The 14,495-nt window shown below is 53.9% G+C and overlaps 1 protein-coding gene across 1 annotated transcript; it reads left to right on the forward strand.

The window, feature by feature from the left end:
- The first annotated feature begins 3,190 nt into the window (after window positions 1-3,190).
- Window positions 3,191-12,048, forward strand: LOC111160458 (VPS18, CORVET/HOPS core subunit). Its single transcript, XM_022523604.1, has 5 exons — window positions 3,191-3,602; window positions 4,636-4,777; window positions 7,880-7,971; window positions 8,130-10,000; window positions 10,737-12,048. The coding sequence occupies exons 1-5, from the start codon at window positions 3,512-3,514 to the stop codon at window positions 11,460-11,462; spliced, it is 2,922 nt and encodes a 973-aa protein (XP_022379312.1). The 5' UTR covers window positions 3,191-3,511; the 3' UTR covers window positions 11,463-12,048.
- The last annotated feature ends 2,447 nt before the right edge of the window (window positions 12,049-14,495 follow it).

Here is a 14,495-nt window from a genome sequence, read left to right on the forward strand (position 1 = left end):
GAACCCACATCAGATGATCTCATCCCCAGCCAAAGCCTTCTGATGGCCCATTGAACTGATTTCATAATCTGGCCACAACTGGTCCAATTTCCTACACTGCCCTCCTCCCTGATGCTCCAGCTCCCCAGCCCCTCAACTGGCACTGCTTGCAGGCCTGTTCTCTTGGTTTTCTTGATGCTTGCCTAATGCCTTCTCTTTTTTTTTTCTTGGCCTTGGAAATCAGGCATGCACTTCAAGTCTTAGGTCAAGTTCACCTCCTTTCATACACTATTCCTCTTTCTCCCCGGCCCAGCAGTCAGCCCTTGCCTATCTTGTGGCAACAACCACACTGACTGTGAGAGGTAGGAGCTGGTAGATCTGTATCCCCAGCTGTGAGTTCCTGAGACACTTCAGTATTCCTGTGCTCGCTCAGGTTTGTCTGGGATGTTCTCCACAATCAGCCTCTGTTATATCAATGAAAAATGCCCCTGCTTCTTAATTAAGGGTCAGCAAATGGCCGGGATAAGAAAAACCATAGCAGCTCTGATGGGGAAGTTGTGGTCTAGGGAGGCTGCATGGAGGAGGTGGACTTGGGAGTGACAGTCAGATTAAAGCCACATTTTGAATTTCCTGAGCTTATGCTCTGTGTTGGACATTATGCTATAGCAATGAGACTTCACCTAGATCACCTCATTTACTTTTCTACGAAAACCTACTACGTAAGTATTACTGTATCTACAGTATTTCTGTAGATGAGGAAACCAAAGTTAACAGCATCACATGTGCACAGTGTCCAACTAGAGAGTGATTAGGCAGGGATGAGAATGCTGGTCTTGTTCCTACTCCCAAGTCCAACATAGGGATGGGAGAATGAGTATGCCGAGGAATCCTGCAGTGATCAGCTCAGCAGGGAGTGTGTATGGAGTCAGTGGTAAGCAAGGCCCAGGTAGGCCCCACCCTCTACATCCCAGAGAGCAGTGAAGCCCAGGACTGAGGTTTTGGGGACAGGGAGGAGGTAGCTGGAAGGACTCTGTGTCCCTGAGACACCCCCTCCTATGCTGTCTGGCTTCCCACAGGGGGGGCATTTCTCTGCATGGTCCAGACCTGTGGAATCAGCTGTACCCTCTTCTCTTCGTCTTGCATTGAAAAATGGGGTGTGGTGGTTAACTCATGGCATCTGCTTGTATTTTGAATGCTGCCTCCTGGTTTCCCCATTTCCTGGCCATGGGACCCTGTAGACAAACTGCTTCTCCCTTCAGAATGTCAGTTTCTGATTTCCTAGCATGGGGAAAAGAGCAGTATCTGTTCCAGAGCATTAGGGTAAGGGTAAAACGAAATAACAATGACTATTATGAACTTGGTGTAGTGCTTGGCACATTGTTGATACTCAGTAAATGTACCTTTTATTATTGTCTGACCTTAGCCGGGGCCTATTTGTACTTCCCTGATGCACCCAGCAGGGGATCTGGGGTGGAGCCTTCTGCTCTGAGCGGGGCAGCTCCCTAGCTGGAATCACTTTTCCCAGGGCGGAAACCTCTTGTCTTCGGCTCACCCCTGGCAACTTCCCTTCTGGGATCTAGCCTGCCAAGCCACACCCTTGGTTGGGAGAGCGGCTTTGCTTCTGCAGGTTCTGGACGGGAGAAGTGGGACCCGGGAGCCACCGAAAGTTACTGTGTTCGGCCTAACTTGTGTCCCTGTCCCAGGCCAGGGCCAGTCCAGGTCCGAAAGCCCTCGATGTAGGCTGGTGAGGGTTCAGTCCTCTGTGCCTGGCAGGTTAGTTCAGCAAGAGTAGCGGGACCACACAAAATGTGGCACAAACCAGGACACTTCTGAGAGTAAAGGGGGCGCTTTTAGTCATTACGCCCAGGCTACCTGTTAAAGCCAGGATGGCAGTGACCCTGGCCCATAGCCCTATTTTAACAAGGTAGAGTCTGCAGGTCCCCGAAGGGAACAGGTTCCGTCTGGGCGGCCTAGGTGGGTGCAAGAGGGAAACCAAAACGGAGTCGCACTTTGTGAGCTTTGGACTCCCCACCGGCCTTCAAGGTAGGTCACTTGTCCTTCGTTCCTGCCAGGCTCTGCAGGTATTTGCCCCTCTGTGCTCCCACAGCGCTATGATCATGTTCCTGGGTTAGCCTCACGAGGGCTGAGACTTTCCTCTGTTTTGTTCTCTGTCATGCCGCCCCCAGAGCCTGGAATCGTGCCTGGCAGAGAGTGTGTGCTCACTTTCGAACGAGAGGTTCTGAACAAATACATCCATCGCTTTTCTAGCATTAATGATCTGTTTACTGGTCTATTGTCCCTGCTTGTTTATGACCTTCAAGGATGATATTGTACTTATCTCTGTGACTCCAGCACCCAGCCTAAGGCTAGGCAGGCAAAGAGTAAGGACACTATTTTGAACGAGTGAATGGAAGCAGTCCTGAAGCCCTTAGCTGTGCTGGGTCTTTTCTGCCGCCCATTCTGTCTCTCCCCACACCGAGGAGGCATTACGCAGCCGGTTGGAAGCAGGTTAGGTAGCTCTTGGCTTCCGTTGGCCAGGTGACCAGCTCTGTCACTTCCTGAAAGCTGGTGGGCTCCTAAATGTGGGAGAAGAAAAGCCAGAACTGCTTGCTTTGGCCTTGTGAAGATAGGATCAAGACAGAGACTAGACCGAGGAACGGGAGGTTCTCCTGAGGACCTAGGGCAGCGGCCTGTTTGGAGAGGCTGGAGCGGGAACTGGACACGGAGGCTGAGCGGTCGTCTGAGGGAGGGAAGCCTGGGCACGAAAGGAGTCGGGGACTGGCTTCGAGGCTGGGGCTGAACTCCGCGGCACGGTGGGGAAGGGCCTAAAAGAGCGAGGATTGCCCCCTGGCGTCAGAGATCGGAACTGCACCCTGGAAGGAAGGGCCTGTATTCCGAGGAAGCCGCGGAGCACCCAGCTGGACTGCACGTCTGCCTTGTCCAGCGCTCCGCCTCCAGCCGAGAACTCCCGAAGAACTTCCGGCTCCCTCCCTCAAGAACCGCCCGGCCCAGGCCCTGGCCCGCCCCCCGCCCTCGCCCCGCCCTCGCCCCGCCCTCGCCCCGCCTCCGCCCCGCCTCCGCCCCGCCTCCTCCTCCGTAGCCCTTGCCGCGCCCCCGAGTGGCCGGCCGGGGTACGTTCCTGCGCGAGTAAACGTGGGGCTCCGAGAACCCGGAAGTTACGTTATAGGCGCGCGTCCCGGGGGCGGGAGTCAGCTGAGCTGCCAGGGCGAGGTTGGGATCTTCTCGAATCGGCTAAGGGGAGCCAGTGATCTTTTGGGGTGCGGGAGCGGAGTGCAGGACTGCGCCAGATTCAAGGGGGAGGGCTCCCCAGTCTTCTCGCTTTATAAGGCGAGAACGAGAAAATCCTCAGGATTTTAAAGAGGAGGAGTGGGCGGCGGATTACCAAAATCTGTCAACAGATTCTCGTAGAGGCTGGGGAGACGCAATTTCCAATCCAGGGCGACGGGGATCCCTGGGGGGAACCCTGTTGTAATACCTGGGCACGGGAGGGAGATCCCAGAGGCCGGGCACCATGGCGTCCATCCTGGATGAATACGAGGACTCCCTGTCCCGCTCAGCCGTCTTGCAGCCTGGCTGCCCCAGCGTGGGCATCCCCCACTCCGGTAAGGGAGGGGAGGGCGCCGCTCACCTGGCACCTGCTGGGGAGGATCGGGGAAGTAGCTCCAGGAGGTCCGGTTTACCGCCTAGAGGTGCAGTCCAGATCCAGGCCCCTGAATCTCCGCAGGCTCTCTTGGCCCCCAGCTGGAGGATGGTCGAAGTTTGAAAGAGCAGCCTCGTGATCTAGGCCCTGCCACTAGGGTCCTAAGAGGAAACTGGGACCCAGATAAGGAAGTGGCTTGTCTACAGGGCCACAGTTGAGAGAACTGAGAATAAGCTTGAAGGCTTCAGCCAGAGCCTATGCTTTTCCTACCAGGCCCCTTCTGGAGGCGGGAAGAAGAGAGTGGTCCAAGAAAATGGTTGAAGGGGAGTATTGTAGGGGAAGGAAGACTGGTCCTAGAGGGAACTTTGTCACTGGACAGGGAAAAATGCAGTTATTTTAGGCCTTTACTAGATCTGAGTGCAGCCTGGTGTTGAGGGGAAATTTTTTAGAAAGTGAACAGGGTTGGCGGAGGGTTCTGAAGTGCTGGGATATTTTGTGCAATGGTAAAGATACGAGAGCAAAGGTGAGAGAGAAAGAAGCTTCAGTTTAATTGGCACTGTTCCCCGGGGCTCGCTCTGCCTGCATTTTTCTGGAAACTCAATGAGAGCCTTACTGCATGGGCAGGGAGGAGGGGAGGGGAGGGGGTGATCAGAATACTTTAGTTGAGCTGGGATTGCTGGGCCCAGGACTGATAAGGGAGAATATCCAACCTTTTTCCCACATTACCATTGGGAGCGGGTACATGACGGTGCAGCAGCAATCCATGGGTTCAAAGAATCCACCCTTTATGGCTGTCAGAGGTGTGAGAGTAGCCCAGAACCCTAATGTAGAGGTGATTAGCAAACTACCTGATACATTGATATTAAGCTTTTAACCAAAGGCTTGGGGTAGGGATATGTTGGGAAGGTGAAAAGGAAACATTTTTGGTTGCCTCTCCTTGTCCTTCCTCCTCCACATTTTCCATACCTAACGTTTAATTCCCTCCTTTCCTGTAGGGTATGTGAATGCCCAGCTAGAGAAGGAAGTGCCCATTTTCACGAAGCAGCGCATTGACTTTACCCCTTCTGAGCGAATTACCAGTCTTGTTGTCTCCTGCAATCAGCTCTGCATGAGCCTGGGCAAGGATACACTACTCCGGTGAGTGAGGGCCCAAAAGGCTTAAGAGTAGGGACTGAATTAGTGGTATCTGGGGCCTAATTAGTGACTAGGGCTTTTCTTTCACTCTGGACAGGTGAAACAGTAGATTTGGAATTTTCCAAGAATATCCATTCCCTAAGAGAATTAATGCAGTGTAGTAGTAAAAATCAGGTAGACCTGGATCAGATCCCAGCTCTCCCACTTACCAGCTAGGGAATATTGAGCAAGTCACCCAGTCTCTGAATGTGTCCCTTCACCTGTTAGAGATAGTACCAGCCCACACACTGGTCATATTGATCAGGGGAACTGTCTAGAGTCCTAAAATAAATCCACTGTAAATGGAAATAATATGTCAATAAAACTGGAAATACATACATACATACAAACATAAGTGGAAATAATATATAACAAAAGTATCAGCAGAGTTGTTTATCCAGAATAATTATCAGAGATAAAACAGACCTAAGCCTCTATATCACAAAAAAAAATTCGAAGTGGGATAAGTATATAAATATTAAAAGTAAATTAGATATTAGGGCACCTGGGTGGCTCAATTGGTTAAGCGTCTGCCTTTGGCTCAGGTCATGATCTCAGGGTCCTAGGATTGGGCCCCGTGTCAGGCTCCCTGCTCAGCGGGAAGCCTGCTTCTCCCTCTCTGCTCCTTCCCCCGCCACTTCCCCACCCCCAATAAATAAATAAATAAATAAAATCTTTAAAAATACAAAAATAAACGATATCAAGAGAATATTTAATGGGGGTGCCTGAGTGGCTTAGTGAGTAAAGTGACTCTTGATTTTGGCTCAGGTCATGATGTTGGGGTTGTAAAATTGAGCCCCATGTCAGGCTCTGTGCTGGGCACAGAGCCTGCTTCAGATTCTCTTTCCCTCCCCTGCCTCTCCCCCCTCCCTCTTTAAAAAAATAAGTTAATTAAGATAAAAAAATAAAAGAATACATAATAAATGTCTTTGTTCTTGGGCTGAAGGGAGATCTTCTTACTCAAGCTAGAAAATCCGCTAGGAAGAAAACAGATATATTTGACTACACAGTAATTGCTGTTATGACAAAAAAAAAACTTTTGAGAGGCACCTGGTTGGCTCAGTGGGAAGAACATGGAACTCTTGATTCTGGGTTCGAGTTCAAGCCCTATGTTGGATGTAGAGTTTACTTTAAAAAAAATAATAATACAGGGCACTTGAGTGACTCAGTCAGTTAGGTGTCTTTCTTGATTTAAGCTCAGTTCATGATCTCAGGGTTGTGAGATCAAGTCGTGCATTGGACTGGGAATGGAGCCTGCTTAAGATTCTCTCACTCCCGGGGTGCTTTGGTGGCTCAGTCAGTGAAGCATCTGCTTTCGGCTCAGGTCATGATCCCAGGGTCCTGGAATTGAGCCCTGCATTGGGCTCCCTGCTCAGCAGGCAGTGTGCCACTCCCTCACCCTCTGCTGCTCCCCCGCTTGTGCTCTCTTTCTCTCTTTCCAAAAAAAAAAAATTTATCTTTCTCTCTCTCCCTCTGTCCTTCCCTCCTGCCAATCATACACTCTCTTTCTCTCAAAATAAATAAATAAAATAATAATTAACTTAAAAAAAAGCATTTGAGGGGCGCCTGGGTGGCTCAGTGGGTTAAAGCCTCTGCCTTCGGCTCGGGTCATGATCCCAGGGTCCTGGGATCGAGCCCCGCATCGGGCTCTCTGCTCAGTGGGAAGCCTGCCTCCTTCTCTCTCTCTCTCTCTGCCTGCTTGTGATCTTTGTCTGTCAAATAAATAAAATCTTAAAAAAAAAAAAAAGCTGTTTAAAAAAAGCATTTGAATCAGGCACGATCAAAAATGGTGGGAAAATGATGTTTTTCCATGTAAGGCTGTAGATTTTTTTAATCCTATTCCTTAAAAAGTCCTTAAAAACTAGTAAGAAAAAGGAAAGGGGAGGGCAAAGAGTATAAACCAGTAATTTACAGAAGAGGAAGTCTACATTTCTAGTAAACATCTAAATATATTTTCAACCTTTGGAAAATAACAACAAGATACCATGCTTTTAACCTATCAAAACCAGTAGTTTACAGAAGAGGAAGTCTACATTTCTAGTAAACATCTAAATATATTTTCAACCTTTGGAAAATAACAACAAGGTACCATGCTTTTAACCTATCAGATTGACAAAAATTACAAACAGTAATTTTCACCATTTCACCCTATGGGGCTGGTGAAGAGACACAGCAATGGACTTTGACACACTGCTGGTGAGAGCATAAATTGCCACCATCTTTTGGAAGAGTAATCTGGAAGCATTATTTGTAGTAGGAAAAACTGGACACACACTGAATGCCCATCAATAGGAAAATGATAAAATTATGGTTGAGCCATAAAGAGACAAATTAGGCAGTTCTTGAAACTATGAGAGCTGTATCAGTTGACATGGTGGAACGTTCAGGAAATATTAAGTGAGAAAAGCAAGCTATTAATATGCATATACACACATATACATGACATGAAGAGATTTTTGTCAAAACATAAAAACAGTGACAAAACAACTCTGTTGTAAGCATGGAGAAAGACATTAAAATCAGTTTTGTCTGGAGAATGACAAGTCTGAAAAGAAAATCATTAACTATACATCTTTGCTTTGATTCTTTGGTTAGAATGAGGGTATAATTTGAAAAGAATTTAATAAGGGAAATATAAACAGGAGCTTTCCTCAAAGTTATCCTGAAGACTCATTGAGCTCTACTAGGTGAAGCTTGTGGCACGGTGCTAGGTATACAGAAAGTGCTCAGTAACCATTAGCTACTGTTTGTTGTTCGTTTTTACCCCAGCAGTCTGGGATACCCCTGCCAGTCTTCCCAGAAGCATTGCACCGCTACTGAGCAGAGGAAAAGACTTTTTGTTCAGTGACTTCTCAAAATGAGGTGGCGGAATTCTCAGAGCAGAGGGTTCTTAAGGAGGCCCTGTATGTATGTCAGAGTTCCCTTGGGATCATATGCCAAATTTTATGTGTGTACACAGATTTCAGGGCAGAGAGCCTGTGGCTTTCATCAGATTATAAAGAGGTCTGTGATTCCAAAAAAGGGTCTGCCTTCTCTGGAGTGATTCTGTGACTCTTATCTTGACAGCATTGACCTGGGCAAGGCCAATGAACCCAACCATGTGGAGCTGGGGCGCAAGGATGATGCCAGGGTTCACAAGATGTTTCTGGACCACACTGGTGAGTGTGGGGGGGGGTTGTCTGGGGTTGGACGGGTCGTTGAGGGGAGCGCAAGTCACCACCCCGGCGCATGGGATCAGAGAGTGGTGGGGGCAGGGAGGAGGCTGCCCGTGGGAATGGCTGCCTTCTGTAGGGTACCATGCTCTCCCCCTTTCCAGGCTCTCACCTGCTGATTGCTCTGAGCAGCACTGAGGTCCTCTATGTGAACCGTAATGGGCAGAAGGTACGACCACTGGCACGCTGGAAGGGGCAGCTGGTGGAGAGTGTGGGCTGGAACAAGGCACTGGGCACCGAGAACAGCACGGGTCCCATCCTGGTCGGCACCGCCCAAGGCCAGATCTTCGAAGCGGAGCTCTCAGCCAGTGAGGGTGGGCTTTTTGGCCCTGCGCCAGACCTCTACTTCCGCCCGTTGTACGTACTCAACGAAGAAGGGGGTCCAGCCCCTGTGTGTGCCCTCGAAGCCGAGCGAGGCCCTGATGGGCGTGGCTTTGTCATTGCCACCACCCGGCAGCGCCTCTTCCAGTTCATAGGGCGAGCCGCGGAGGGAGCCGAGGTTCAGGGCTTTTCTGGGCTCTTTGCTGCCTATGCGGACCACCCACCCCCATTCCGTGAGTTCCCCAGCAGTCTGGGCTACAGTGAGTTGGCCTTCTATACCCCCAAGTTGCGCTCGGCACCGCGGGCCTTCGCCTGGATGATGGGGGATGGCGTGTTGTACGGAGCCCTGGACTGCGGGCGCCCCGATTCCCTGCTGAGCGAGGAGCGAGTCTGGGAGTACCCAGAGGGGGTCGGTCCGGGAGCCAGCCCGCCCCTGGCTATCGTCTTGACCCAGTTCCACTTCCTGCTGCTGCTGGCGGACCGCGTGGAGGCGGTGTGCACGCTGACGGGGCAGGTGGTGCTGCGGGATCACTTCCTGGAGAAGTTTGGGCCCCTGAGGCACATGGTGAAGGACTCCTCCACGGGCCATCTGTGGGCCTACACCGAGCGGGCCGTCTTCCGCTACCACGTGCAGCGGGAGGCCCGGGACGTCTGGCGCACCTACCTGGACATGAACCGCTTCGACTTGGCCAAAGAGTACTGTCGAGAGCGGCCTGACTGCCTGGACACTGTCCTGGCCCGCGAGGCCGAGTTCTGCTTTCGCCAGCGTCGTTACCTGGAGAGCGCCCGCTGCTATGCCCTGACCCAGAGCTACTTTGAGGAGATTGCGCTGAAGTTCCTGGAGGCCCGTCAGGAGGAGGCCCTGGCTGAGTTCCTGCAGCGAAAACTGGCCGGTCTGAAGCCAGCAGAGCGCACCCAGGCCACGCTGCTTACCGCCTGGCTCACCGAGCTTTACCTGAGCCGGCTCGGGGCGCTGCAGGGTGATCCTGAGGCCCTGAGCTTATACCGGGAGACCCGGGAGCGCTTCCGGTCCTTCCTCAGCAGCCCCCGCCACAAGGAGTGGCTCTTCGCCAGCCGGGCTTCCATCCACGAGCTGCTGGCCAGCCACGGGGACACGGAGCACATGGTGTACTTCGCTGTGATCATGCAGGACTACGAGCGCGTGGTGGCATACCACTGCCAGCACGAGGCCTACGAGGAGGCCCTGGCTGTGCTCGCTCGCCACCGTGACCCCCAGCTCTTCTACAAGTTCTCGCCCATCCTCATCCGTCACATCCCTCGCCAGTTGGTGGACGCTTGGATGGAGATGGGCAGCCGGCTGGATGCCCGGCAGCTCATCCCTGCACTGGTGAACTACAGCCAGGGTGGCGAGGCCCAGCAGGTGAGCCAGGCCACCCGATACATGGAGTTCTGCGTCAATGTGCTCGGCGAGACGGAGCAGGCGATTCACAATTACCTGCTGTCGCTGTATGCCCGCAGCCAGCCGGCCTCGCTGCTGGCGTACCTGGAGCAGGCAGGCGCCAGCCCACACCGCGTGCATTACGACCTCAAGTACGCGCTGCGGCTCTGTGCAGAGCACGGCCACCACCGTGCCTGCGTTCACGTCTACAAGGTCCTGGAGCTGTACGAGGAGGCTGTGGACCTGGCCCTGCAGGTGAGCTGATGAGTTTCGACCCCATCCACGATGGGGTCGTGGAGAGCCCTGGTGTCAGATGTTGAGGGTTTGGAGTTGGGGGGGGGGCCCTGTGGCTAGAGGGTGCTGGCTTCTGTGGAGAGGAGCTGTGGTGCAGAGGTTAGAAACAAGGATCCGAGGTCAGGGTTTGGAATCTGGTTCTGCCTCTTGCTGTGCTGTGTGACCTCAGACTGATTTCTTACCCTCTCTCTTTGCCCCAGATCGTTGGGCCGCAAATGGCATAATGTTCTAGTCACTTCCCTCCTAAGGTGGATGAGAGTAGCATATAGGAAAGGGCTCAGAACGGTGCCAAACATACTGCTAGTGATTGCGTTACAGTCACTATGGCTGGAGGGGAGAGGGCTGAGTTGTGTTTCTTAATCACGAGTTACCACTTGCAGAGGATCACAGGAAGTGCTATTTAAAATGTGAATCCCTGGGTCTGGACCCAGGACTTAACTGAATCAAAGTCTGAGGGCGGGGCCCAAAAACCTGTATTTCGAATATGCTCCCCAGGTGATTTTTAACATTTGCCAACATCAGTGTCCCCCTCAACCAAAAGTAGCTTTTACAAAGCAGTGTTGGGGACAGATGCATCACTGAGACAGGTTCCTCTTGGGGCTTCTCCCAGGGCCCAGGTACACCCTGGGCATCTGTGTCTCCCCCAATCTGTCCCAGTCTCTACCTTCGACCCCTACTGCTCACGATCTCCCTGCAGGTGGACGTGGACCTGGCCAAGCAGTGTGCCGACTTGCCGGAGGACGACGAGGAGCTGCGTAAGAAGCTGTGGCTGAAGATCGCTCGGCACGTGGTGCAGGAGGAGGAGGACGTGCAGACGGCCATGGCCTGCCTGGCCAGCTGCCCCCTGCTCAAGATCGAGGACGTGCTGCCTTTCTTTCCAGACTTCGTCACCATCGACCACTTCAAGGAGGCCATCTGCAGCTCTCTCAAGGCCTACAACCACCACATCCAGGAGCTGCAGCGGGAGATGGAAGAGGCCACAGCCAGCGCCCAGCGTATCCGGCGAGACCTGCAGGAGCTGCGGGGCCGCTACGGCACGGTGGAGCCCCAGGACAAGTGCGCCACCTGTGACTTCCCCCTGCTCAACCGCCCTTTTTACCTTTTCCTCTGCGGCCACATGTTCCACGCTGACTGCTTGCTGCAGGCTGTGCGGCCTGGCCTGCCGGCCTACAAGCAGGCCCGGCTCGAGGAGTTGCAGCGGAAGTTGGGAGCCGCTCCAGCCCCTGCCAAGGGCTCCACCCGCACCAAGGAAGCCGAGGCAGGGGCTGCCACGGCAGGGCCTAGTCGGGAACAGCTCAAGGCTGACCTCGATGAACTGGTGGCCGCCGAGTGCGTGTACTGTGGGGAGCTGATGATCCGCTCCATTGACCGGCCCTTCATTGACCCCCAGCGCTATGAGGAGGAGCACCTCAGCTGGCTGTAGGAAGGAGGGTATCACCCCGCTGGGTGGGCAAGTGGTCTGGGGCACAGCTGCCCCCTCTTGGGAAGGCCACATCATGGTACACGCTAAGTCGTCTGGAGACCGCTGGGCCATGACGGTGTTGTGGAGAGTGGAATTAGAGCTGTCGCTTTCGAGGTGTCATCTGTGAGCACGTTCTGCCGCTGTCCGTGCTCCTCTTGAGAGCTGCTCTTAAATCGGGCCATCTGCCTGCCTCCCAAGAGAGGGCCTCAGCCTGGAGGAGTCAGAATTCTGACCCTGTTGCCATCCGCCCTCCATCTAACAGCCCTGTTTTCCTCTCCACGGCCCACAGACATCCTGTTCACCTTCTACAGTGAGAGTACCATTCTTCTTTTTCCCTCTGTGACCCTTCTTCCTCAGAGGACAGCCTCTCCTGTGTCTGCCCCTCGGTCCCAGAGTGAAAAGGCAGCCCCTCCCCCTCTTGGGCATGGAGGGTGGGGTAGGAGGTGCCGGTGTATACCTTCTGGGGCTCTGGGTGAGTGTGCCCTGGGGCAGAGGGCCTCGGGGTGGGGTGGGGGATGGTGATGGGGGTGGGGCACATTAAACAGCCTGCACTGCACTGGGGGCTCTCGAGTTGATGGCTTTGTGTCCATGTTGGCCTGAGGGGCGTGTGGGTTTTCTCCCGGGGTGCTATGGTGCCACAAGGTGGCTGCCAGAAGCCTGAACTCTTTCCAGCCTTGGCCCTCACTCCTTTGTCTGGAGATGTGACCAGTTTTGTCATTGTTGTGATTTTTCTCACTTCCTTGTCCCAAGACTCCATCCTCTCTGGCTCCAGGCTTCAGCTGGGCGTGATGATGGCCCACTGTCCTCTCAGACCAAGAACTATTTTTTCCTCTGGCCAGCAGGTGGTGCTGCTCCCCACAGAATCCTCCTCACCAGAACTGCTGGGGGGCACTGATTTCTTGTCACTTTCTCCTTGGTCTGTTCCTCCCTAGTGTGTTCTGGGAAACTGCACTGCCTAACCATGAATCTAAGCCCTCATCCTTCCTCCCTCCACTAGCCTGTATGCGTGTTAGATTTTGCTCCTCATCTAATTCCCATGACCGACCCCCACCTCCACATTACACGTTTTTAGCTGCGGCTACCCTAGAGAGCCCTGCATTGGAGCCTTCCTGTGACATCAGAGAGCAGCACCCTTTGCTCTATGGACTGGGGTTCACAGTCCACTACTGGGCTCTATAGGTGTGGTCTATCAGCTGCCCAGAATAAAACAAAGTAACAAGTGCGTGTTCCTGGAATCAGGCTGAACACCTCCCCCTACCCCACCCCACCCCGCCTGGGTGGCTGGTGACTGCAGGCTTTTCTCTCCCTTGCAGAGTAGCCCTCTTCCGAGATTTTTAGCTCCTGCAGTCCTGGTAGAGTCTTGCCCTGCCGAGTTCCCTAATCACTAGAACAGGTGTCTCTTTGTGGCTTCTGCCAATGGTCAGGCTAGAAACTGGCCGTCTTGAATGAACCTCAGACTTTCCATTTTCCGCCAGGAGCAAGAGGGAGCAAATGTGGAAGGGGCTGGTAATCTGGGTGGGTAGAGAGCATTCTAACCCTGTTCCTTCTGTTCCAAGATTTGGAGGGCTCTTGTTCCTCTTCCTCTTCCCATGTGGCCTAATGCTCCCCTCATACCTAGACATGCCCAGTAGAGAGCTAAGGGGTACTGTCCCCCACTGTCGGTATCAGTCTAAACTTTGACCTGCCACTTGCATAGTCACTTGCTTAGAACAGCTTGGGTTGTCTGTCGTGCCTAATACATGTTAGTTAAACAAACACTGCCCTATTGCTCCCTCTTCCCAGAGGACTTGGCTAAGACAGCCTGGGATGCCCCTGCCCCCTTCTGTCCTCTTCCCAGCCTGCCCATCTGGTCCTAGGCTGCTTCCTCTTTCCTGGAAAAAAAGCCCCAGGCTTCCTTGGCACTGACAGAATGGGGTTCCGTCGAGTCAGGGGAACGGGAAGCTACAGCTCTTAGATCCCTGGAAACCACGCAAGGCCTAGAATGGAGGGGAGAGAGAAGGCCCTCAGGGCCTTGGCCCTAAGCCTGGGGAGGGCCAGAAGGGGGTGTGGCGGGGGAGCAGCTGTGTGGGCAGAGACCAAGATGAATGAGCTGCTCCTGGAGCTGTCACTGGAAATAGGAGGAGTGGCCACAGCCAGTGACGCTGAGAACAGGGCAGGAGGCCTGTAAACAAGGAAGCCACCTGGGGGAGACTCAGGGCGGTCACTGGTCCTGGGGAGCAGGTGCTTCCTGAGGCGCGCCCTTGGGAGGGCTCTGGGGGGCTGCCTGGCCAAGTCGTCAGCGGGCACGAGGGGGCGCTGTCGGCCGGCTTCCCGAAACCACTGGCTCCCTTACACAGCTGCACGGGGAGTGGCCATCGGAGGGTGTGCCGGCCCAGCGACTGAGGCCTGGCTTTCCCGCGGGGCGGCCCTCCCTTCGATCCCTAAGGCAGACAGGCCAAGGGCACTAGCCCCGGCAGGGAGGGCACGGGGCTCCAAGCCTGGCCAGTATGGGTGTGAGCTCACTACCCCTGGGACCAATTCTTCCCCTACCCCGCTTCCTCCATCCCAGGGCTCAGGTTGCTTGCTGGGCCCTCATCAACCCCATTGGTTGGGAGGGGGCTCCGAGGCCACTAGGCTCCAGCCTGCCCTTGGCACTGCCCCCCCCCCCGCCCTGCGTCAGGGAAACAAAAGGTTGGGGGCCCAGAGGGAGTTATCTGGCCCCACTACCACCAAGGGAGGGGTGAGGGGGCCAAGAAGGGCACACCTCCTCCCCACTCCCCCAGCTCCACAGATTCTTCGAGACACTTTCACAGGCGGAAATTCCCAGAGGTCAGAGGAGGGAAATGGTTAATTCCTTTTATTCAATGGGTCCCCCCTACATGCCTCCCCCCAGCTTCCTCCCTCCACTTCCCGCCCCCCCCTGTGTGAACAGGAAGTGGAGAGGAAAAGGCTCAGAGCAGAGCAGCTGGGAGCAGGAGGCAGGGAGTGGGCGGCAGGCTTGGTGCCAGCCCTGCC

Source organism: Enhydra lutris, unplaced genomic scaffold (genome assembly GCF_002288905.1).
Source record: "Enhydra lutris kenyoni isolate GAN:26980312 unplaced genomic scaffold, ASM228890v2 scaffoldscaffold4, whole genome shotgun sequence".
Lineage (NCBI taxonomy): Eukaryota > Metazoa > Chordata > Mammalia > Carnivora > Mustelidae > Enhydra > Enhydra lutris.